Source organism: Asterias rubens, chromosome 8 (genome assembly GCF_902459465.1).
Source record: "Asterias rubens chromosome 8, eAstRub1.3, whole genome shotgun sequence".
NCBI lineage: Eukaryota > Metazoa > Echinodermata > Asteroidea > Forcipulatida > Asteriidae > Asterias > Asterias rubens.
In genome coordinates this window covers 14,755,421-14,780,805 of record NC_047069.1, presented here as the reverse complement: position 1 = coordinate 14,780,805, position 25,385 = coordinate 14,755,421, and the positions used below count along the sequence as shown (strand labels likewise).

Genomic DNA, 25,385 nt, shown 5'->3' with positions numbered 1-25,385 from the left:
GTTTAGAATTTAGCTTCTCTTCTAAACAAGGGAACTGGGTAAAGCTCCCACAAGGGGATATAAACATCAAGCTGGCATCTGGCGATCTTCCTTATAAATAGACATTGGTTTAGCAACCGTGTTCCGGTTATGAAATGCACAAACTAATCAACTGTTATTCAGTATTTAGAAAACAATACTTATTCTTGTCATTGTGAAATCAGCAGTTAGCTTGGCAGGATTCAAAGCCACAACGTTTTTAAGTCCTGCGAGTCTAACCATTTGACCGCGGTGACCGTGTTTGGGCATTAAGTTTACCACATGGTGGTGGATTTTCTTGGACTGAGAAAAGATCCTAGTAAATCACCCAAGAGAGAGAGGCTTAATTCTGTTCGTCCAACCAGGGGTACCCACATGTTTCCTAGCAATTTAGCAAGTGACTATTTTTATTTGGAAACTTGTGAGAAAATTTCGACGAAGTTAGACCAGGTCCCAATTTTGTAAAGCTGTAAAAGCGAAAAATACTTAATTGTCTGATTTGACAAATTTCTTTGCAAAGCAAAAAAATTGAAAGGGGGAACCAGCCACAACAAATCAAACTTCAATGTTATTTTGAATAGTAACCTGTCTCTGCTAATTAATGCTTTTCTGTGCTTAGCAATTTTGTTGTGCTTACAGGCTTTATGAAATTGGTCCCTGAGTATAACCATGGAGCCATGGTGTAACTTACAAGGGTTTTTATATTTATTGACTAAACCAACAGCGGACGAGCCGCCAATTACAGGAAAGGATAATACACAACTAAAAATATCCATATATGGCCTCTATACAAATAATATATGTATATGTACAAAGTAAACAATTAAATAGAAACATCTTAGAAAAGAAAATTGAAGCATACATATGAAGATTAAATAAATTAAAATTGGGAACAGAAACAAATAAGCATGAACGGCTGTGAAAATATATTTAAAATATATCATAAAAGCATTTGCCTACATTAAAGGCGGTGGACACTATTGGTAACTGTCAAAGACTAGCCTTCGCAGTTGGTGTATCTCAACATATGCATAAAATAACAAACCTGCGGCAAAAAAAAACTACGGCACTTCAGAGGGAGCCGTTTCTCACGATGTTTTATACCATCAACCTCTCCCCATTACTCGTCACCAAGAAAGGTTTTATGCTAATAATTATTTTGAGTAATTACCAATAGTGTCCACTGCCTTTAAATTATAAAAGTTACTCTTTGTCTGTTTCTTTATCAGGTCCAGGAGAGCACGGCAAGGGAGTAGTAATGACACCAGACTTGAAGAGAACACAGAAAGCCGACACAGCGGCCAATGGATTCAATGAGAGGGTCAGCGATATGATTTCATTGGACCGATCCCTGAAAGACATCAGAAACCCAAGGTAACCAGGTTTTTCTCTTCAGACCTTGAATTTCATCTTTGAAAGGGCAAGGCCATTTTTATTATCTTATTATCTTTGTATTTTATTTTGTTTAATTCATTTGTTTATATCCAGCGCCTTGAGGAACCATTTATATTCATCACCTTGAGGAGCTGATCTGCAACTGTTTGCGCTTGGGAAGGGCTTCGTTGTGTAGGGTATACTAATCTCCTAGTGATTGATGCAAAACAATGTGGCTGGAATCTTGCTTTGATGTATTATTGCTTAAGACAGGTGAAGGTAAAAACTAGTTATGACTAAAGGGAGGTCATGCTATTTTTATCTATCCTCTCTTCTACTTCATCTTCCCGTGGAAATATTTCGCAGGGGGGGGGGGGGGAGTCAAAATTGCCTCGTCCTTTGGATGGGATGTAAAGCCATAGGTCCTGTGTGTTGTTTAAGAAACCCAGTACACTAATTGTAACATAGAAAGGGGTTCGCCCTATAGTTTTTTTCTGGAATGGTTGGCTGCATTAAGTTTGCACCACAGCACCTTGTAAAAAATAAAAAATAAAATAACAATTTGGGTGGTACACTTCCAAACATAGTGCTACACACCTGTAGAAAAAAAAATTATAATGAGCACTTTGGGATGTCTTTCGAGTGTGAAAAACACTTAATAAGAACTCACTGTGTACACTGTGGCCACCATCAAGGAATGGAATGCCTTACCCGGTAGTGTGATTTCCAGCAACTCATTAGATATCTTCAAAGACACTCTCGCTAAGCACTTCAAAAATTAAGCCATCCCATCCACACAATGCGCAAAGCTGGTGTGATGTGTCTTTAGACACTCTTTTGCCGGCTCAACCATACAGATACAGATACACTGCATGATTATTAACATTGAGATTCATTCACATAACTTCCTTGAGGATAAATAATATAATGGTTTCAGGAAGTTGATAGAGGCACGACAAATTTGTGTACTACTTTTTCTTCTTCTTGTAAACCCACAAGGTGTAAAGAGATTCAATATCTGGAGAAGTTGCCCAATGCAAGCGTCGTGATTCCATTTCACAACGAGGCCTTGTCCACACTGAAGCGTACTGTACACAGCGTCTTCAACCAATCACCTCCTGAGCTGATACACGAGATCATCTTAGTGGATGACTACAGCGATAGAGGTACGTACAAAGTTTTGTAGGAAAAGTGTCAAGGAAAAGAGTGTTTCTTTTGTTAGTACGAAGTGTATATTTTTATAATGTGTATACAGGGCCAGGGGTCGATTTCACAAAGAGTTAGGACTAGTCCTAACTTAGGACTAGTCCTAGGAGATATACAAATTACATGGATAGTCCTAAGTTAGGACGAGTAACTGGTCCTAACTCGAGATAAGACTAGTCCTAACTCTTTGTGAAATCCACCCCAGGCCTGTATGCTTCATTTGAGAATGGATGAGGGAACCAAGGCATTTTCTCCTTGGTAAAGGGGCACCCTATGAAGAAAATGTGAATTTCTACTGGAACATTTCAAGGGCACCAAGGCAATTTCCTTGTGTTTTTACCATTGTTAAGTGACCCTTTCGGCTACTGCTGCTGGTAATTTTTTGTTTGTATTTATATGAAAAATAAAAAATAAATTAAAAATAAATTAAAAATTAATTAAATAAAAAATAAAAAATAGAGGTATATCACCTTCGTTGCCTTAGTGAAGTATCAGGCCTGCAGCGCCCGAATTTCAAACTGGACCTGAGGCCAATGGTTTTTAGTGTCAGGCCAGTGAACTTATGACCGGACCAGTCTGGCGGTCTAGTGTTTTTGCAATTGAATAACAATACTTCAAGTGTTTAGATCTTGAACAGAAACAAATCAATTATATTCAGATGTTGACTCTGTGTTCAAAAAATACCTTTCAATTCTATTGGGTATTGATAACACTTTTAATACCCACACAGATGAGATCAATCTTCTCGTACAGATGATGTAGTGCATTTAAAGCTATTATACACTTTCGGTACAGAAAAAAAAGAAAAAAAAGTTCACAGATTTACAAATAATTTACAGGGTTTACAGAAGGTAATGGTGAAAGACTTCTCTTGAAATAGATGCGGAAACAAGAGTGGGTTTTCCCGTTATTTTCTCCCGACTCCGATGACCGATTGAGCCTAAATTGTCACAGGTTTGTTATTTTATGTATAAGTTGTGATACACGAAGTGTGGGACTTGGACAATACAGTTTACCAAAAGTGTATAATGCATTTAAATGCATATTGTTAGGACTCAGAATGTTGTTCTTCTCATTTCTGTTGGAGTCTTGTACAAACATTTCTGGGGTGGATTTCACAAAGAGTAAAGACTAGTCTTATCTTGAGTTACGACGGGTTACTCGTCCTAACTTAGGACTAACCTTAAATTTATAATCACTCCTAAAGAGTCCTACTAGGACTAGTCCTAAGTTAGGACTGTCGTTGTGAAATCGCCCCCTGGTCCAGTAAACATCGCCCCCTGGTCCAGGACCGTCCAGTAAACATTTTGAGCTGTGTACAAGCCCTGTGATCTTATGGAATTGTTCTCCCAAATAAGAGCCCCCGGACTACCAGAAAATGTGATTTGTGTACATGGTGGGCACAACCCCATAGCATGCACGTTTCTCAGTACTATTCACCCGAGGGTAGAAACAGCCCCGGAGGTGAAATCCACACCTCCGATATTAATGTATTTCGTTCCTCAAGATAGAGACGCTCTTGATAACTTTATTCCCCCTCCATCTGATTACTGTCACATCATGTCATGGATACCGCACACGGTGAATAAATCATTGACACCATAGTCACTCTTGCCTGTAATTTATTCATGCGTTTTTGTTACACTCGTAACGGAATCCCCATGATACCTGTTACATGCATATATTTTTGAAGAGGTCGTACGTGATCATGTTTGCCATCGGATAACCGATGTAAATTGAACTGTCCGTCTCCAAACAAAAGGTTGGCGCAAAGTTTTAAAGAATTTTTTTTTTTTTTTTAACCATTCAAGTGTATTTATCCTATACAAAAAAACATCTGCAAATTTAATTTCAAAAGGGGATAACACCTTTGAGATATCAACAAATATGTCAACGAAGCAAGAACAATCACTAATAGAAATACACAATCTGAGAATTGTACTGTAGTAACGCTCTCAGATTTAAGTTTTGTGGTATAAAAACTTTCTACATAACCACATTACTTCAAAGTGAAATGTTTCTCAAAATGCTTGATGCTATCGAAAGCTGCTGTAGTCTTCTAACCAAGGGTTTTTGTTGCCATTAATTTTAAGAATGATTACCAAACGCATTCCTTCTCTTTAAGGAGCTGTTAGTTAGGATTAGGGGCCTACGTGCTGTGAACACGGAACACACCTTTTTCTGATGGAAAATTAGCCAGTTAGAAGCAATCGGCCATTTCTGACTTGGCGGCAACAGCTATGGCTGTTGCTAAGGACATGCTGTACTTGAACACATGATGATGGGGGGAGTCTAGCCGTAGCCATAACTGTAGCCGCCTATTCGGGCACAGTCTATGGCATCATGTAGACATACATTAGGCAAATTAATAGGTTCTTGAGTCCTATAGTCATAAAGCTGTTAAATCGAAACTACATGATGGGAAAGTAATGACACATGGCCTTGGGCTATTATTCATTTTTAATCAAGGATTGTATTTACGTGGTTGTAAATCGTTGAAATGTGTCACCCTGGCAACTGAGAGTATCGAGGGGACTTGTTGTTTTATGCTACGTGTCTAGAGCCTTGCCTTAGTAATCTGAAGAATTGGAAGGTTGTGTTTAATCGTTGTATGTAAACGAGGGTGAGGATAAGTATACAATGTTACTACAGTACTCTCAGAGTTATATATACAGGACGAGTTATTATTTGATACTGCCATTTAACTTTGCCTTAATTATATGCAGTAATGCATGATCAATGTTTTGAAAATAGCAAATATTAAAAAATATTTGTTATTTTCTTTATGGCACCAAGAATCCAGACCAGAGAGGCTGACAAGTCAGGTTTTTATTTTGAGAGAATTAGTCAATTCATTGTCAATACATTTTCAGAGAGTTTCGTAGCTTCGTGGTTGGGAGTATGACTGTGATAGTAGGTGGGAGTCTTGAGTATTTTTCAAACCTAGGTTAATGCTCTGGCTCTGGGCTCAATTTGGAAATACCACACATGGAATCATGGAAACACCATACAAAATACCATAGAGTTATATATAAGAACTAGAGGGCGCACTGGCCTATATGCGCGCCCTTGCATGCACGCAGACGGCCATTTTCTAAGTTGACAAAACTGGCATCCCACAGCGTGTGTTTGTGCGGCCATTTTGTAAGTTGAACAAAACAGCATCGTATAGCGTTTAATAAACACAAACTCCAATGTGTGTTTTATATTCAGCGCGCGTACAGAATGGCGCGCGCGTGTCTCCTTGCAATCCCGTGCACAAAGCATCACCCGTGCGCCCTCTAGTTCTTATATATAACTCTATGACAAAATACACACTTCAAGTTGTTCAAGGAGTTCAAGTTGAAGCTGAAGCCTAAACTGAGGTTTGGAAAATGCCCCTGTAGTGCAACTGTGTCTTAAAGCCTTTGGACCCTTTCGGTAAACAGTATTGTCCAAGGCCCACACTTCGTGTAACACAACTTCTATATCAAATAACAAACCTGTGAAAATTTAGGCTCAATCGGTCATCGGAGTCGGGAGTAAATAACGGGAAAACCCACCCTTGTATCCGCGCGTTTCGCCGTGTCATGACATGTGTTTAAAATAAATCCGTAATGCTCGCTATCGAGAATTGATAATGCTTTACTGTTTTCTCAAAAAGTAAAGCTTTTCATGGAATAATATTTCAAGAGAAGTCTTTCACCACTACCTTCTGTAAACCCTGTAAGTTATTTGTAAATCTGTGAACTTTTATTTTGTTTTCTGTACCGAAAGTGTCCAATGGCTTTAATCAAACGACATTGACAGTGTCTTAGTCTATGGCTGCTGGCTGCAACATCGATCTTGGCCCAATCTCATAGAGCTTCTAACAAAGTTATGCTTACCAGACTAGTCAAACTAGCTTAATTTCCATTTTACTTGCTTGTACCAAATGTAACTGGTATCTGCTCAGAAAACATGTAAGCAATATTGTCTGCATTAAGCAGCTTAATTAAATTGACCTACATGTGTTTTTGACCGCATTGGTGCTCTCAATGGCAATTGACCTTACATGTACATTGCAATTACTGCGTAATCTGATTATTTTGACTGACTGTCTGATGTTGTTTTACTTGTATCAATGGCCAAATGAAAAGTAATAATAATTAGGCTTAATTAACAACAACAAAGAAACAAAAAGTTAATAATACTTGTGCATCACATAAATTTGGTAATAGCGACTCCCGAAGCCATCAGTTTGGACACGGCCTCTCTTTAACACAGCCTCTGTTTGTTGGAGCTCAGTCTAGCGCAAAGCGTAGAATATACGTGTAGATCTGTAAAGAGAATTTTCTCATATGTCTAAGACGTCCTTGAGGAAGAGGACTGTGTAAGATGACAACCAGATAGGTCATGGCACTTAGCTAGATGAAGTTGAAGTTGTGTTGAGGGCAGGTGGGTGTCGGATGTACCCCTATGGTCTGGACTTGGAGACATATGAGCATCAAATTAAATATTCAAACACCTGAATGTATGCATGGAGCCTTAGAAGTCACCGTCAGGATGAATTAATACAAGCTCGAGTGCTTCACAATCGTCTACATCTGCCTGTGGGTCAACAATGGAGACATTTGAGCGTTAAAAAAGAAAAAGAAGAGAAGACCATATTTGCTTGAGAAATGAGTAATGCTCACAGAGCCAAGAGTATAGATCTGTATGGCCAATATTCTCATAAGTCTAAGATGTCTTTGAGGAAGAGGACTGTGTAAATGACAACCAGACAGGCCAGGGCACTTAGCTAGATGAAGTTGAAGTTGTGTTGAGGGCAGGTGGGTGTCGGATGTACCCCTATGGTCTGGACTTGGAGACATATGAGCATCAAATTAAATATTCAAACACCTGAATGTATGCATGGAGCCTTAGAAGTCACCGTCAGGATGAATTAATACAGACTTGAGTACTTCACAATCATCTACATCTGCCTGTAGGTCAAGAATTGAGACCTTTGAGTGTTAAAAAAAAAAAAAAAAAAGGAAGAACATAGTTGCTGGAGACATGAGTAATGCAAACAAAGCCAAGAGTATAGATCTGTATTACCAATATTCTCATAAGTCTAAGATGTCCTTGAGGAAGAGGACTGTGTAAGATGACAACCAGACAGGTCAGGGCACTTTGGGAGATGAAAATGAAATTGTGTTGAGGCTGGTTGGTGTCAGATGTACCCCTATGGTCTGGACTCGGGGACATATGAGCATCAAATTAAAAATTCAAACACATGAATGTATGCATGGAGCCTTAGAAGTCACCGTCAGGATGAATTAATACAGACTTGAGTACTTCACAATCATCTACATCTGCCTGTAGGTCAAGAATTGAGACATTTGAGCGTTAAAGTACTTTTTGTAACACAAAACACAATGTCCACAGAGTTACTTTAAACTCTCACAGTTTGAAAATAATGATGGTAGAAAGTTCCCCTTAAAATGTTACTTGTTGAGGTGCTGTAGTTTTGAGGAAATTAGTATAAAACAATGTCACGAAAATACATTTTACATGCTTAAATAATGAGTGACTTGTTCTACTCATTTCTCAAAAACTACAGCACCTCAGAAAGTTATTTATTAAAGACAATGGACACTATTGGTAATTGTCAAAGACTAGCCTTCTCACTTGGTGTATCTCAACATTTATATGTTTAAAATAACAAACCTGTGAAAAGTTGAGCTCAATTGGTCGTTGAAATTGCTAGATAATAATGAAAGAAAAAATACCTTGTCACACGAAGTTGTGTGCGTTTAGATGGTTGATTTCGAGACCTCGAGTTCCAAATCTAAAGTCTCGAAATCAAATTCGTGGGAAATTACTTCTTTCTCGAAAATTACTGCACTTCAGAGGGAGCCGTTTCTCACAATGTTTTATACCATTAACCTCTCCCCATTACTCGTCACCAATTAAGGTTTTATGCTAATAATTATTTTGAGTAATTACCAATAGTGTCCACTGCCTTTAAAGGGGAACTTTCTGCCATCATCATCTTCAAACTGTGTGAGTTTAATGTGAATCTGTGTTTTGTGTCCTACAAAAAGTACCCAGACCCTTTACAAAATAAACAAGAGAAGAGAATACTGCATTTGCTTGAGAAATGAGTTTTGCACACTTCAATAATTCATCTGAATGTACCATTGGGTCTGTAGGCCTATGGCTTATGCAACATCCTGTAGCATCAATTATAATGTCTACAGAAATCTAACACCTTTGCCAACTGAATTTTTATGCAGCGTTAATGTAGTGATGGAGACATTATTTACACAGGGTTTTAGGAAACACCTGTGACAGTGATTTGTTTGAACATTGTTTGATCATTAATTAATCCACCCCCCCCCCTCTCTAAGCATAGAGGAAGGAGCTCTAAGCATGTTTGTACTTAGGAATCGGAACAAATCAAATAGAAGTACCGTACACAGTTTTTTTCCTCCATGTAACTTTTTTCATTTTTATGTAACTTAGCACCCAATAATATGTTAAGGGGAAAAAAATTAAATAATTTCATATTTTTTCACCCAAAATTGTGGGTGGGTGGGTTAAAAGATTTTTAAACATTGACAATTCTAATTAAAAAAATCCTTATGAATGTTGCAGCATTGCAAGGGCACAAGGCAAAGACCTGGGCCCAATTTCATAGAGCTGCTTAACGGTAAGCAAATTTTTTCGCTTAACGTAGCAAAAATAATTGCTTAAAACCATTCGGATTCCATGCTAAACGTACACAAGCTTAAGCACGTAAACAATCTGCGCGCGGAGATTTTAGATCGTTTGCTTAAGCAAAACAGAAGAAGGCAGTGTATTTTGCACTGTGTGCATGGCCTAGGGCTGCTTAACGGTAAGCAAATATGTTGGCTTAACGATAGCAACAAAAATTGCTTAAGCGTAAACCTATTTCACCAGCGGTTGCTAGCTTAAGCACGTAAACAAACTGCGCGCGCAACATTTTAGATCGTTTGCTTAAGCGAAAAAGAAGAAGGTGCTGACAAAATGGCGGGCGAAATAAATGCGGAGTGCACTTGAGTGGCGATAAAAAAAATTCATCACCTTCTGTGTCTGATATGTATTATTTGTAATGGTTCAAAGTGCCCCTCGAAAGGTTTACACACTAACTTGAAAGTAAACAAGAAGATAATACATTGTACAGCATGATTCTGAAGCATTTTAGACACTCGTTTATTCGCTACACCTACCATACAAACGCACGTACAATCACCGCTGTGCCGGCACAATAACGTCGTTGCAATGAGTGTTGCACTATGCGCTGTGTGAATAGGGTGCTTAAGCAAAATAGAGGCTTTAAGGACCCTTTTTGTTTGCTTACCTGTGTAAGCAAAAAACCTTGCTTAAGCAAGGGTATGAAATGAAAAATTTGCTAGATGCGCCCGTTAAGTACAAAATCGACCGTTACGGGATGCAGCTCTTTGAAACTGGTCCCGGCGCTTAAACAGGGTGCTTAAGCAATGGGGCTTTAAGGACCCTTTTTGCTTTCTTGCCTCGCCGTTTTAAGCAAAAAACCTTGCTTAAGCAAGGCTATAAAATGAAAAACTTGCTAGGTGCACCCGTTAAGCACAAAATCGACCGTTAAGCAGCTCTATGAAATTGGGCCCAGGGCATAATTTCATAGAGCTGCTAAGCACAAAAATTTGCCTAGCATGAAATTTCTTCCTTGATAAAAAACAGGATTACCAACCAAATTTCAACGTTATTTTCAGGATGAGCAAACAACAGCTGAATACCAGTAACAAGGAATATGCAACAAATTGAAATTTGGTTGGTAATCCTGTTTTTACCAAGGAAGAAATTTCATGCTTAGCAAATTTTTGTGCTTAGCAGCTCTATGAAATTGGGCCCAGGTGACATGGAGGCAATCGCCTTCGTTGCCTCTCATGGAGGCAATCGCCTTCGTTGCCTCCATGAAGTGTCAGGCCTGTCTAATTCCTTCCTCCTTGGTCAGTATGTAGGTAAATGTACTATGTATGTACTACGGTACATGTAGCCTGAAGAATTGTATGCCTGCTATCCTCAGTCAAGCGTGGTTGAATTGACTTGCCTAGATGCTTAATTATCCCATGGTTAATCATAGAGCAAGGACAGAGTGGCTCCTTTCTCTATGGTTCAGTCCACTAGCCTCTGGTAAAACTGGGACTTTGGAAGGGAATATCAAGCGTGAATTAATAAATTGTATTATGCTTGGGTGTCTGCTTTGTTGGTGGTTTTAATTTAGTGTCAAGATGGATATACTTTGTCAAAATAGAGGGGAAAAGACCAGCAATAATGTACTATGTAGGTTAAAAAGAGTTTACTGTTGAAACCGATTGTTGATTAAAAAAGATTTCAGTTTGTGTTTAAAAAGAGCATAAACAACTTTATTTGTTTGCATATTGTTCTCAATTAAATATGTGAAAGATTTCAGAAACCTTTGGGAATGCTAAAATCAATTGATGATGGTACGGAATATTGACTTGATATTCAGAAATTTCCAGAGGTCCTTAAGGCCCCTTAGGCAGTCGCAGAATCGGTGACTACAGCTACGGCTATGGCTAATGTCTGTGTCATCATGCCTTGAAGAAAAGTAAGTCCTTAACAACAGTTATAGCCGTAGCTGTAGCCGCAAATTTGAATACCCCCTTCGACAAAATCAACAAGGGTTCAGACCATGTTCCTCAACCTGGCATTATTTTAAAGTTTTTCTGATCTTAAAATTGTCGCTCTGTGTTGCGTTGCTCAGTTTATTGTATTGCAACAATCCCTTCCATATTTTGTTTAACCCTGCCCCCGTTCAATGTTGGCTCTCATTGTGCGGTCGTCTAAGTCTCCAGATGTAACGACGTTGCATGGGAGGGGGGGGGGGGGGGAGAGGGATTGAGAAAAGGTATGTTAATTTTTGCGTGGCCTAAGCAATTTTGTCAAAATTGTACCTGGGCAGCCTCAGTAGAAAAAGTTGTGTACTTTTTTAGGGGGTCGTAGGCGGACACCGTTTGGATCTCCCCATACTCACCGGCACTTGATAATTCACAAAGAATAACTCATTGGATGTATTCATTATTCAGTGACCGTCTTCAAAGGCTTGTCTCAAAGCGCCCTCGGGGGTGCGTCCGGGTGCGTTAAAGTGATTAATCAAGTCATGTGTATGTAAACATTGATAGTTGAGTGAGGTGTGGTTGTCACAGGCTCAATCTGTCCTCGGAGGCGGCTAACTACTAGCGGAGTGGAATTCTCGAGGGCGTTTTCGTAGACGTGATGAAATTACTTGGTGGTTATCTATTTTATCATGTCGTTAGAATACGATCTGATGAAGTGGGTCAATGTGGGAACAAATTGAGTTATACTAAATTTTGTGAAGTCTAAAATCTTACCTCAGGGAATTCAAAAAGTTGTTTGTTTCATGTTGGTTGATTTAATAGTGACAGTTTATCTATAAAAAAAAGTGTTTTCAAAGCGGGTGTGAAAGTTTTTTTTTCGAAGAAAGAAGAAAGTGTAATTTCAGCAGCTGCCATTTCGTTGGTTGTTTCTGCAAGCTGATTGGCTAGTGGCAACTTATTGGAGTGTAGGACACTGTAACTACACACAGGTTGACTTTGATCCATAAGGCCTGTTGGAAACGCATTGCAGAAGTTTGATTTTTTTTTTACCCTTGCCTTGATTTATTTTAACGCTGATCATGCCATTTGTCTAAGCATCAACTAATTTTAGTTGTTCTCAGGCCTCATACAAACAGCGACTGCTATGTTCCTGACAGTTAGTCACAGCATCATAATGGGCCCTATTTCATGGCTTTGCTTACCGTAAGCATAGAATCGGCGCTTATGGAAGCAGGGAATTCTGTGCTTACGGCAAGCGTATTTCCGGCGAATTTTGGCTTCTGCGCTTGCGTACTACACATTGTTATACATTTTAGGCTAACGCAGACATTCGCGGGTTAGCGGCGAATTTTTGCTTCTGCGCTTGCGTATTCCACGTTATTAGGTTTCTAGGCTTACACAGCTAATGCAGATATTCGGGGCTTGCATGATAAGCAGGGAATCATGATTGTAAGCGCAGAATTCAGTGGTAAGCAGAGCCATGAAGTTGGGCCCTGATAATAAGTCAGTTGCCGAATGTTCTGTTTCACCACAGGGTCAGCTAGAGTGCTTTAGAAGCAAAAAATTGTTAAAAACTTTGATCAAACCATTATATTATCCACCCAGGTTTTTTTAAAGGCTTTAGCCCCTATTGGCATCATTTGAACTGTCAACCCTTCACAAATAAACCCAGGAAGGAAGCCCAGTTCCACTGTAGATTACTTTATTAAGGAACCCCCCCCCCCCCCCTTCCTTAAGGCAGGCACACTGAAGCCAAGGTTGAAAAACAGGAACTAGTTTCAATCAAATGATTGCCTGAGATAGATTGATTGTATCCACATGTACTCTTTGTGTCTGCATATACCGAGAAAACATTCCGTAAGTCGTCTCACGGAGGAACCACTGCCTATATTTAGCAGGGTTCTCCCAGCGCATCTTGCCAAAACATGTGATTTGTTTTAGAGCCATTGGACACTTTCGGTAAACAGTATTATCGAAGGCCCACACTTCGTGTATCACAACTTATATATAAAATAACAAACCTGTGGAAATTTAGGCTCAATCAGTCATCGGAGTCGGGAGAAAATAACGGGAAAACCCACCCTTGTTTCCCTGCGTTTCGCCGTGTCATGACATGTGTTTACTATAATCCGTAATTCTCGATGTCGAGAATTGATAATTGTTTTAATGTTTTCTCAACAAGTAAAGCATTTCATGGAATGATATTTCAAGAGAAGTGTTTACCCTTACCCTCTGTAAACCCTGTAAGTTATTTGTAAATCTGTGAACTTTTAATTTTTTGTCTGTACCGAAAGTGTATAATGGCTTTAATAGAAAATAAATTAGTTATTATCAGAATATTTTATTGGTATCTCCTAAAAACTGTAGAATGCACCAGATTTCAAAGTAGGGCTTTTTAAATCCAATATAAAAACCCACTAGAAAAATTTCTGAATACCTTGTTTCAGTTCAGCTTGTTTCTCCCTCAATCTCCCACAGTTGTTCAAAAAGGTCAAACTTTTTTTGTATGAAAACCGACTTGGTTTACCTAAGTTTCTTCTACTGTTTCGCATCTTTAAAACATTTTGTTATTATTTATCAAGCTGAAAATCCATGTGTCCGTCGTGCGTTGTGCGCAATACGCAGTGGGCAATGTGTACAAATGAAAATGCACTCCAAGCAATGCACATAACTCTATGTATCTGTATCTGTAGAGTACAATCGTACATTGTCCATACAAATTATGTGTATTGTTTGCTGGGTATTTTCATTTTAAAGGACTGGGTACTACGCACAATGCTCAATGCTTGAAGGCCACATGAATTTCCAGCCTTATTATTTTAAATAATAATAATCTTCAGCCGGACATCTTCTGCCGGAAGCCAAAGATGTTACATCTTCGGCCAGAAGCCCAACATGTTTTCAAATTTACCCAGTCATTTTCCCTTGTGGTTTATTTCTTGATATTCAAAACAACAAAATTGCATCCCCTTAAAGGAACACGTTGCCTCGGATCGGACGAGTTGGTCTATGAAAAGCGTTTGAAACCGTTTGTTATGAAATGCATATGGTTAGAAAGATGTTTTAAAAGTAGAATATAATGAGCCACACACGTAGCACTCAAAATTGCACAGTTTTCATTTTACGTCACGAACTAACACGGTCGACCATTTATGGGAGTCAAATTTTTGACTCCCATAAATGGCCGAACGTGTTTGTCGACGAGGTTAAACGAAAACCACGCAATTTCGAGGCATATTTGTGTAGATCATTGTATTCTACTTTTACAACATCTTTCTAACCATACCGATTTTATAACAAACGGTTACAGAACGCTTTTCAAAGACCAACTCGACCGATCCAAGGCAACGTGTTCCTTTAAGGTGATCCTCTGGCTGCAGCTTCCCAGGTTGTTTCGTAAACTTGGGTGTGAACCCTGGCTACACTGCAGTAAAACAAAGATATTGCCAAATAGGGAGACAGTCAACATAGGGCTAGATAGCTCAGTTGGTTGAGCACGGCCACAATAATCAAGAGGTCCTTGGTTCAAATCCCACTCTAGTAAGTTTTCCTTTGTTCAACCCAAAATTTCAAATAGTTTTCTTTAATATTGTTTACAACTACAGCTTACCTCAAGGAACCATTAGAAGACTACATGAAGCAATTCTCCAAAGTCAAAATTCTACGAATGCCAAAACGAGAGGGTTTAATACGAACCCGACTCTATGGTGGTGAGCGTGCAACCGGAGAAGTTTTAATCTACCTGGATTCTCATTGCGAAGCAAACATTAACTGGTTACCTCCCTTATTAGGTAAGTAAACCCCTGTGGCTACCAGGGCCCAGTTTCATAGAGCTGCTAAGCACAAAAATTTGCTTAGCATGAAATGTTTGCCTTGATTAAAACAGGATTACACACCAATTTTCACATGATTTGCAAATAACAGCTGAATACCAGTAACAAGCAATATGCAACAAATGGAAATTTGGTTGGTAATCCTGTTTTAATCAAGGAAGAAATTTCATGCTAAGCAAATTAGTGTGCTTAGCAGCTCTATGAAATGGGGCCCAGGGCCTAGTTATGCTTACCAGAATAATGTTACCAGCCAAACTGCCCCGCTACAATTTGTGACTGGTATCTGGCAAATCATTAAACAATATTTTCTGCTTAAGCAACTCAATTTATAAAATTGTAAAGAACAAAATGCTGCTAAGCAAATTTCTTTGCTAAGCGAAACATGAGCTGGGCACCATTTGCAACATGGAAACTATATAGAAATTTGGCTGGTTACCGTTTTCTGCTAAGAATGATTTTCTGTGCTAAGCACGTTTTCACGCTTACAGGCCGGAGTGTCATAACCACGTGGTTATAGAGCACTGGTCAGCAGTGTGAGGGTTCGAGTGCCGATCGTGGTATTTATGTCCTTGAGCAAGATACTTTACCATAATTACTTTGTCCTGTGGATAGAGCATTAAGCCATAGGTCCCATAGAGCATGGTATGTACTAGGGTTGGTTGTGCATGAACCCAAGCACTTATCGTGAAAGAGTAAGGGTTTCTGGTGCACATAGCAAGCATCCTTGTTTACAGGTTTCCTCAGACTTGCGTGGTACGGTGATTAAGTTCACTTAAAATTGTAATAATAATAGAAAGATAATAGTAAAAATACTGTCTCTGTTGTGGTTTATTTTTAGTGACATACCTTCATGTGACCTAGGCTACATGTATCGATAAGAGAAGTTGCCATGTGTGAGGCAGAACTAAGTGTGATTAGTTCCTCTGCCGTCGGATGGATAAGCTCAGACAAAACGCTAATACTAACCCTTAATGATGCCAATAAAACAAACCCAAATACTCATCAATCAAATCAAGTAATTGTGTCCTGTTTGCCTCCCCACCCTACCCCTCCCCTCCTCATCCTAACAGAGCGGATTGCCCTTAACCGCAAGTGCATCGCCTGTCCCATGATTGACGTCATCGGCAATGAGGACTTCCACTATGAGTCACAGGCAGGTGATGTCATGAGGGGAGCCTTTGATTGGGAGCTGTACTATAAAAGGATACCCATCAATGCTGAGGAGATGAAACGCAGACAGTTTGCCACCGATCCTGTCAGGTTGGTTGGTTTCAACAAACAAGACCTGATGTACGGAGCTCTGGAGGTGCCATCCGACATGTTGAGATCCTGACAAAAAAATTATCTCCGGATGATGACATCCTAAACGCAAACGCAAACGCATAATTATGTCGGGATGTCGACATCCATCCTACGACATCCCAACATAATTATCTCTGGAGATAATTTTGCCGGGATCTCAACATGTCGCATGGCACCTCCAGAGCTCTGTACTTATGTGATTCAATTTAGGTTTTAGTATGATTTGAAACTTTGCATGGTGGAAGTATAAGTAAGACAAGTTTGCGGTTACACCACGTGAATTTCTAATTGTTTAAGTAGTGTTGGTTCTGAGTACCTAGCAGTGGTAAAGGTCTCCAGGTTGATTCTGAGTCGTTAACCACTTCTTATTTTCAAAACCAACACTTCTCCAAAGGGATTTTCTTATGTTTTTACTGCAAACCTCTCTTAGCAATTTGGTTTGGCCCTAAATCGCTGTATGATATCCAAATATTGACTACTTCAAGTGCTACCATAAAACTTTGACTTGATTCCCAGAGTATTCTATTTCCCCAAATTTAGGGCTTTACTATTTTGAAGCCGAAACAAAATAGAATGTTACATACATAGCTGGGGGAGTTGTAATTTTAACAGTAGCATGAGTATAAAGGAGTGAAGTCTTTTATAAAACTCCATACGTTTCCAATTGAATTGCCAAATATATCTTCATATACTGTTTTTGAAGAAAAATTTACTGTGTAATAAGGTTCGACCCATCCTTTCGTTATGACCTTTCACTAATTGATATTTATTTTCTATACAGATCATGTAACCCTCTCCAGGGTTGTCGGGTTTGTTCGAGTTTTTGAAACAGAATAAAATACAATACAGGTCTAGAACTTAATATTTGAGAGGGCATTTCATTTTGCAAAGGGCACTTTCACAGAAAAATCTTAATGTCTATGGGAAACTTTTGAAGTGGCACCGAAGCCAAGAACATAGTACCTTGTTGGCAGTGGCCTTCGTTTAATTCCAGGCCTGAAAATACAATTATATTGTCAATTATGAAGACTGATTGACTGGAATTAAACTGATCTGAACTAGCTCTAACATGGTTTCTTGATTCCTCATGTATCACTCTCACAGGTCACCGATCATGGCCGGCGGTCTGTTCGCCATCGATCGCAAGTATTTCTTTGACGAGCTGGGAGGGTACGACGAGGGCCTGGAGGTGTGGGGCGGGGAGCAGTACGATCTCTCCTTCAAGGTCTGGATGTGTGGTGGACTGATGGAGGAGGTGCCTTGCTCTCGAGTCGGTCATGTCTACCGCAAGTTTATGTCGTACACAGTGCCTGGTGGCGGGGGTGTCATACATAAGGTAAAACTAGCAGCAGTTTTTGGATGTTTGATTTCAAGATGAGCCAGATAGTTTTTTAATACTGACCAGCCCCTCACCCTTCAACATCCATGTGAGAAAGGATCCTAAAAAATCAATTCAGGAATAAGGGTTAAAAAAGCTTGCTATCCTTTTTTTTTTATTTAAGAAAATTGTTGTTTTATGAAAGTCGCCTATCACAAGGCACAAAGGTCCACTCGAGAAGCAGGTTATGGTTTCAAAAGAATTTAAGTATAAAGCATCGCCAACAACCAATTTGAAACTGTTTTCTTTTTCCGACCAGAATCTGATGCGAGTTGTCGAAGTCTGGTTCGACGACTGGAAGAAATACTTTTATCAACACAAGCCCCACCTGAAGGGTCTTGACTTTGGAGACATCAGCAAGCAGCTGGCCCGTAAAGAGCGTCTACAGTGTAAAAACTTTACTTATTTTATGACGGAGGTCGCTCCGGACATCCTACAGTACTACCCACCTGTGGAGCCTGATCCTGGAGCCGTGGGAGCTGTAAGTACTTTTGGGAATTTTATTTATCAACTCCAGAACCCAACTTCATAGAGCTGCTTAAAGGAATTGGGTACTTTTTCAAAATGTCCATAGATTTACATTAAACTTACAGGGTTTGAAGATAATGATAGTGGAAAGCTTCCCTTCAAATCTTACTTACTGAGGTGCTGTAGTTTTTGAGAAATGAGTAAAACAATGTCATGAAAATATGTTTGTAACTGATTAAAATAATTTTCGTATCATGAGACGAAAATTATTTTCATGACATTGTTTTACTCGTTTCCCAAAAACTACAGCACCTCAGCACGTAGTATTTTCAGGGAAACTTTCTACTATCATTATCTTCAAACTGTGTAAGTTTAGTGTAAATCTGTAGACATTGTGTTTTTTGTCCTACAAAAGATACATAGACCCTTTAAAGCAGCCAAAGTTGCTTAGATATTTTCTGCTCAGCAAAAATAAATAAAAAGCAGGATAACATTCATAAATGAATCTCCATGATTGCAAGATAATAATGTACGAGGCTCTCCAAGTCAAACCTTTTCTCATTTTTTGCTCCCCAAACTAAGTGTTTCAAAATCTGATGCACTGCGTTCTTGACGTAGTAGTGCCTTATAAATGCCTTTATATTTATTCATGTGGGTATTTTTTGGTTTTATTGTACATTTTTCTTTCAGCTCAAATTAGTTTACTATCTGTCACAGTTGTTCATAATTTGTAATTGTGTGTCAACATTGTGTACAATCAATCTGTACAATTTTGTATATTCATTTGTTGTGTACTTTTCTTTTGACCTTGTTTCACAAATTATTGTTTTTATCTTTTAGTCGTTAAGAACAAATTGTTTATTTTTTCTATCTGCACTTTCCAATTGAATACATCCCATGGTTACTAGTTTGTATCTCTTTTTTATTTGTTCTTCAGCTTTCCGGTTGTCTTGTTTAAGAAGAATTATTCTTATTTTGTAGTCTTTCAGACAAAAACAATTTTTCCCCCTTTTTATAGTTGCAGAATTTAAAGTAGCCATCAATTCCTCCCACAATTTTCATTAAAATGCATCCCACGATCATTCATTTATTAAACCATTCAAGATTTGTTATTAATTATTTTCCCTTCACATTTAATATTTTTCCTTCCAGGTAAAACATGAAGCGAGTGGCCTGTGCTTAACGTTTAGTCGAGGTCGAAAATTAGAAATAGTCGCTGATACTTGTTCAGTTCATAAACAAAATAAAAAAGGAGATCAGGTGAGTGAGCAAACAAATATATCCTGTGAACTTTTTGATGTTGGAAAATATCTCAATACTTTTTGACACTTTCGGTTAACAGTTTTGTCCGAAACCCACACTCCCCCAAGAGATTTCTTACACTGTGTTACTGCAAACCTTACCTAATATCTCAATGTCTTATGGAGGTACGACAACTGTGTTATTTCATGACAGGGCCCAATTTCATAGAGCTACTTAAGCACAAAAAGTAGCTAAGCACAACAAAATTATGCTAACCAGAATGTGGTTACAAGCCCCAATACCCTGCCTTTGTACACTCCATGATTGGTATCATGCAATATTTTCTGCTTAAATGCAGCTCTATGAAACTGGGCCAAGGTTGTTTGCAATGAACAGCAGATTTTGTGTTCAAGACTTTTCAAACAAATTTTCTACAGTGTTTGTTTTATTTTGATATCCCTGAAACCCAAGTTGTGTTTATATTTGTATTTTTCCCACAGGTAATTTTTGCATGACAAAGTGAAAGATTTAAATCTTTTTGTTTCACCATTCCAAACCCGACCACTTCCCTGTCATTTAGAAGGTGGTATACACGGCCTACTGTGTAATTTTGTTTAAGCTATAAATATTTGTATAACTTTACAGGCCTGTCTTTTGGTGATAGATTATTATCCTTGCAACCCCTCCTGCCCATGTATTTGAACATGTTCTTTCCTAATCCATACCTAACATTGTGAAATATTGTACTATTTGGTGTTGAATTATGTCAACATTCTGAATTGCATTTATCTTTTTTGTTTATAATGTTTAATGTTTTTATAAATATGTGTAGTTTCTGGAAGGTTGGAGTTATTATTTTATTTTATACATGTGTGTTTGCAATGAGATAATAATAGCTGGATTTATGTTGACCCCTTGAGAGTGCGTCACATGTGGTGATCGTGCCACGTTCACTATTTTGGTATTGACACTTTTATATTGACAAACACTTGTTGACAATGTAGAGTTGCTCTTAAGTAAATTTACTGGTTTGGTTAATATTATATATTTTTTGGGGGGGTTAATAATCTGATTATTGTAGCTGGCAGTCTCAATCACAAGACAGACTTAGTAATCGTTAAACATATATAATACTAGTCATATTTTAAAGGACTATAATTACAATACCGGTACTCAAATCAAAACGAGTCAGAGTAATTTTGTTTAAAGGTAATAAACAAATTTTAAAAATCAACAAAATACTATAACATGAATCACAATTAACAAAAAAATACATTGAATTATCTTTCTGTGGTGTAGTACTTTTCCTTGACGTGGCATGAGGACTTTCGACCTGGGGCGAGTGAGAAGCAATGTGTGGATTACCCCAGTAGGGATCCCGGTGGGGAACCTATATTATACCCCTGCCATGGGGGGAAGGGGAACCAACTCTGGGTATATCACGAGGTAAGCTGGTAGAATGAGGCTTAAAGGGAACGGGTACCTTTCATTTTTTGGAACCGGTTTTAATCCTATATAAATATAGATATATATATATACAGTTAACCTAACCTGTGAATATTTCATTTCAAACAGTTGCGTTTTTGAGATATCGCTGAGAATCCAACCGATTAAGTCCAGACAGGAAGAATAATCCATAGTTGGAATGGCTTGTATGTGTACCCTTTTATGCAGCCCCACTAATTGTACACAATTGTGTGTTAGTCCCTTTTGAGGTCTTTGTCTACAGCTTTTTCTTTAATTTTTAATTGTAAGTGCCTAATGTTTTATCTCTAATTCCTTTTTAATTTACACCCCTTCTTTTTGGTGTAAAACTTTGTAAATTTAATGTTTTTAGTCTTTGGACTTCTTATATGGTATTTTTGAATGAAATCGAAATGATTGAATGAGTTAACTGCAGAGGAAGCACTGAATAATTAATTTGATCGTTTTCCTTTCCCCGTTCAGGAATACAAGCTCTTGTACCATCCCAGCTCGTCACTGTGCCTTACCATCCTAACCTCTGTTGAAAAAACCCAAAGGAAGAGCCTCTCTATGGCGTCTTGCTCCACGTCAAACAGCGCCCTCCGGTGGCAGTTTGATAAGACCTTCCCCAAGGTTCTACAAAAGTTTTCTAAGCAGTATAAATTGTCTTTACATTGATGGTAGACAACAAAAATTTGCCTTTATTTATTGCTGTCAAGTGTTTCTCCCAAGTGCATTATTCAGTTTTTTACTAAAACATAATCCTAATCTTCAGAAATGTCGTCTTTGTAAGTTCTTTCTTATTAACGAAGAATTTAATAAATTTTTTAAAGAATTTTTTATTCATGAATGATTATGCTTAAAAATGTAAGTGTTTGACAAGAAATGTGCCAACACTGTCACTATCAAAGGCTCTAGATATAAGGGTGTTTGAGCCTTGAACTTTGCTCTTAAAGGGGTACAGCAATTTTCCTTAGGAAAATTTCAATTTGTATTGCAACTTTGCAAAGACACCTCAGTTAAATCCCAGGGGCACCACAGCAATTGCTTTGGGCGCCGTGGGTTATTTCGAGGTCTTGGTGTTTATTGTGTTCTAGATGAAAGTATTGGTTTAGGGTGACTTCATCACCTAGGGATGAAATGTCATGATGCTGCGTGGTACCGACAGACCGTGTAACCTATGACATCATTTTTATGTTTAGAATAGATCTACGGACAGTGCCGAAACTAGGTTGAAAATTTATGGGTGGTTTATGGTGGCGCACTTCTGGCTAATTAAAACTAGTTTTTGTTTGTATTTTTTCTAAACGAGCCCCTTTTTCAGCATTCTCATAATTTCATTTCATATTTTTTTGTAAGAAAAAAAAGTACATTGTCTGCAAGCAAATGGAAAAATAGTTTTAAAACCTTGAAAATACTACGAATTTTTTCATACTAAGTAACCTTTTAATCCAGTATTCTTTTAATCTATAGAGTCCATGTTTCAAATGGAGGCACCTGGGGTGGGGAAGACATCAACGGTGCCCCCTGTGCCCTCTTAGTTGCGGCACTTACCACATAGCATGACACTCATAACAGGCATGATTTATGCGTAGCCCATTTCGAAGAATGCATCATCCCTGTGATTTTTATAGATTGATATGAACGAACAGGGGGTGAATCTCATAAATTTTTTCAGCAGCTATTTTTTTACAGTTTTTGATTTTGTGTGATAATTCAACTAGTAAAGTGTCTTGCCCGCAAGGAAATACCCTGGGTTGTTCAGCAAGGTAATAAGGTCTCTATTTAGCCATGCAGTCATACAGCCATGCAGTCATGAAACAGTGACACTGAGTCATTCTGTTTGGTGACATACATGTACAACTCAAAATTTTTACACTGTCTATTGGTTGTAAATGTTTCAGCATTCACTTTAATTTGAATTATTACAGTTTTTGGTTCTTTCAGGTTTTTGTTAGTTTTTAAATTATGTTATCTATACAAAATGCCAAAAGGAGTAGCAATTAAATTTCCAAGTGCCAACAAGAGTTTTCTTTTCTTGTGGACAACTTGGGGATTTTAAGCTAAACTTCTTAGTTCAAGAACAGCTGTGACTTTTTTTAAGCCTTGAATTTTGAAAAGTGAAAAGGGAAAGATTTTATGAAGACTTGTGACTTAAGAATGACTCAGACCTCTTACTGAAGGTCTGTTTCCTTTCCTTGTTTTCCCATTCCCCCCGTTTTTTAAGAGAGGAAAAAATTCCTACCCAGGGGCGTAAACTATGGCATTTGCTCCAGGAAGGTTTACGGAAGCAAATTTAAGCCATTTGTGAGTAAGATTTGAATAATGTCGCATCCGAAGAATGAAGCAATAACAGTTAAGTGACCCCATACTCTGCTGATCAGAAACACCAGAGCATTAGTCCAATGGGCTTGACTGTTCGGCCACGACACAGCGACTGCCATTTCCTTTGATGGGGCACATATAAGTCAGTTTTCAGACTTGCTGACTACAAATGCTCGTCGAAAGACTGTCTTGCCAAGCAAGCATTCCTACTGTATTCTACAATGTCAAAGCAACAAATATTCTTGTAATTGAAAATGCTTAAAAGACACACAGCGAAAATGTTAATATTTAATTTGCCAACTGAGGCTCCAAACGGTGACTGGGACAAACTATTGGGGGTGTTGAACCTATCTAGGACCTACTGTTCCCAGTCACTACGCTCTTGGCTTTACCTAAACAAAACAACTCAAAACAAAGTCCCCGATTGGGTAGTAAAATACAAAGTCTTTTCATCAACTGTGAATCAATTATTAAGTGCAATTTACAAAATCAACTCATTTATTTGTTAATATTCAGCGGGGAGCAGCTTTAACGATTAACAAGGCCATTTTGATGGTTGGTCTTTTCTAGAAAAATAACTATATATAAGAAATCTATATTTTATTCATATCCATTTATAAAAAAAAAAAAACTTCACGGTAATTGACTAATATAATAGTTTAGCAAGATTAAAACACTGATGTTAGAGCATCAACGTCTTAAATGTAAAAGGGACATTGATGATTTCTTGATCTTATCGTTCTTTCTTGATGTTTATTCCGTTTCTGAAAATCGATTCAAATAAAGAGCTTGTATTTTTTGTTTTTGAATTTGATAACTTTCTATTGTAACAACAGCTGATTTAAAAAAACAACTATAAGTTTAAATCAACAACAATAGAGAGTTGTGGGGTTTTGATGAATTCTTTCAAATATTTTGTGCAAAATTTACTTGTCGTTGGTGGTTGATTGTATTATTTAAGGTTTTGTTGTTGGAATTTTTCAGCAAATGAGGGGGCCAATTCACATTTAAGCAATTTTGTTTCTTTAGTTGAAACCGTCATTCATTTTCATTGTGAGACAAGCAGATTTTTAAACTGAACTCAATAGTGTTGTTTTTTTAACAGTGCAAAATTAGCATTCAAGTCAATAGAGAAGGCGCAATTAGAGATTTCTACCAAAAACTGCTGCGAATTTTGAATGCTGTGTGGGTGGATTGTAAAGGTGAATGTTCATCGTTGTAAATCACGTTGATTCAAGAGAGCACATGCTTGCACAATAAATGAAATTGAATGACTGTTGCAAGGAGATTTCAAATTTGCTCGAAATAGAAAAAATAGCCACTTATTTGTAAAAAATGACCGGAAAACTTATATTATTTTTAATTTAATTTTTTAGTTAATAGTTATTTAATCACAAAAGTATTTTTAACCAACTACCAAGTTTTTTCCACTAAAATTAAATATCTTATGTAAGAAGTACATTCTAAATTTATTTTTCTTCCAACAATTTTAATTTGTTTTTGTTTTTAAATTTTTTGTGTGACTGTTCTAGAATTGTTAAGTGTAACTGCAATCAGTACTAGATAATACAAGAAACCAATACAAAGTTTCAGTTGCTCATGTTTTGGCAAAGTTCTGGCAGTACTTTCAAATCACAAGTTATTTTTAAGAAAGCATTTACTTTGAAGATTCTGAACTTGAACATTAGTAAAGAGGGGCTCTTGGGTTGGATTTGGTTTTGTCATCATTGGATGTATTTGGATGATTCGGGTTCTGAACGGTCAGTTATGTCCGCTACAAGTGCTGATGTTGTTTTCTACACATATTCATTTTGTGTTCAGCAGAATATTATCAAGCAATATCGAGCTTTATTAAATTCGGCCTGGTGCCGGGTGTTGGTGTGTTTGTCTGTTTGTTTGTTTGTTTGTTTGGGTGTTTGTTTGTTTGTTTGTTTGTTTGTTTGTTTGTTTGTTTAAATGATCTTCCCATCAAGGGAACTCAGCAAACTCACACAAGGAGATATAAACACCAAGCTGGCAACAGCAAAACTCTCTCATACGAAACCAAACCTTTATGGACAGGCTTTTTACAAGTAGCTTTAAAACATGCTTTTAAACTGTTTTTTTCTCTCTTAAATTGTGTGTGGTGATTTGATTTTATGATCTACTCAATAATAACTTTCTTTTTTGAAAGATGTATTGTAGATT

The 25,385-nt window shown here is 37.9% G+C and overlaps 1 protein-coding gene across 1 annotated transcript in view; it reads left to right on the top strand.

Moving 5' to 3' along the window:
• Positions 1–25,083, top strand: part of LOC117293450 (polypeptide N-acetylgalactosaminyltransferase 10-like) — a 33,826-nt gene extending 8,743 nt beyond the window's left edge. Inside the window, exons 4-12 of the mRNA XM_033775789.1 lie at positions 1,248–1,392; positions 2,392–2,558; positions 14,792–14,977; positions 16,090–16,279; positions 17,426–17,657; positions 17,959–18,180; positions 19,320–19,427; positions 20,709–20,855; positions 21,357–25,083. Of these exons, the coding sequence (XP_033631680.1) occupies positions 1,248–1,392; positions 2,392–2,558; positions 14,792–14,977; positions 16,090–16,279; positions 17,426–17,657; positions 17,959–18,180; positions 19,320–19,427; positions 20,709–20,855; positions 21,357–21,551 (1,592 nt within the window). The 3' untranslated portion in view covers positions 21,552–25,083. The remainder of the gene's footprint in view (positions 1–1,247; positions 1,393–2,391; positions 2,559–14,791; positions 14,978–16,089; positions 16,280–17,425; positions 17,658–17,958; positions 18,181–19,319; positions 19,428–20,708; positions 20,856–21,356) is intronic.
• Positions 25,084–25,385: the final 302 nt, after the last annotated feature.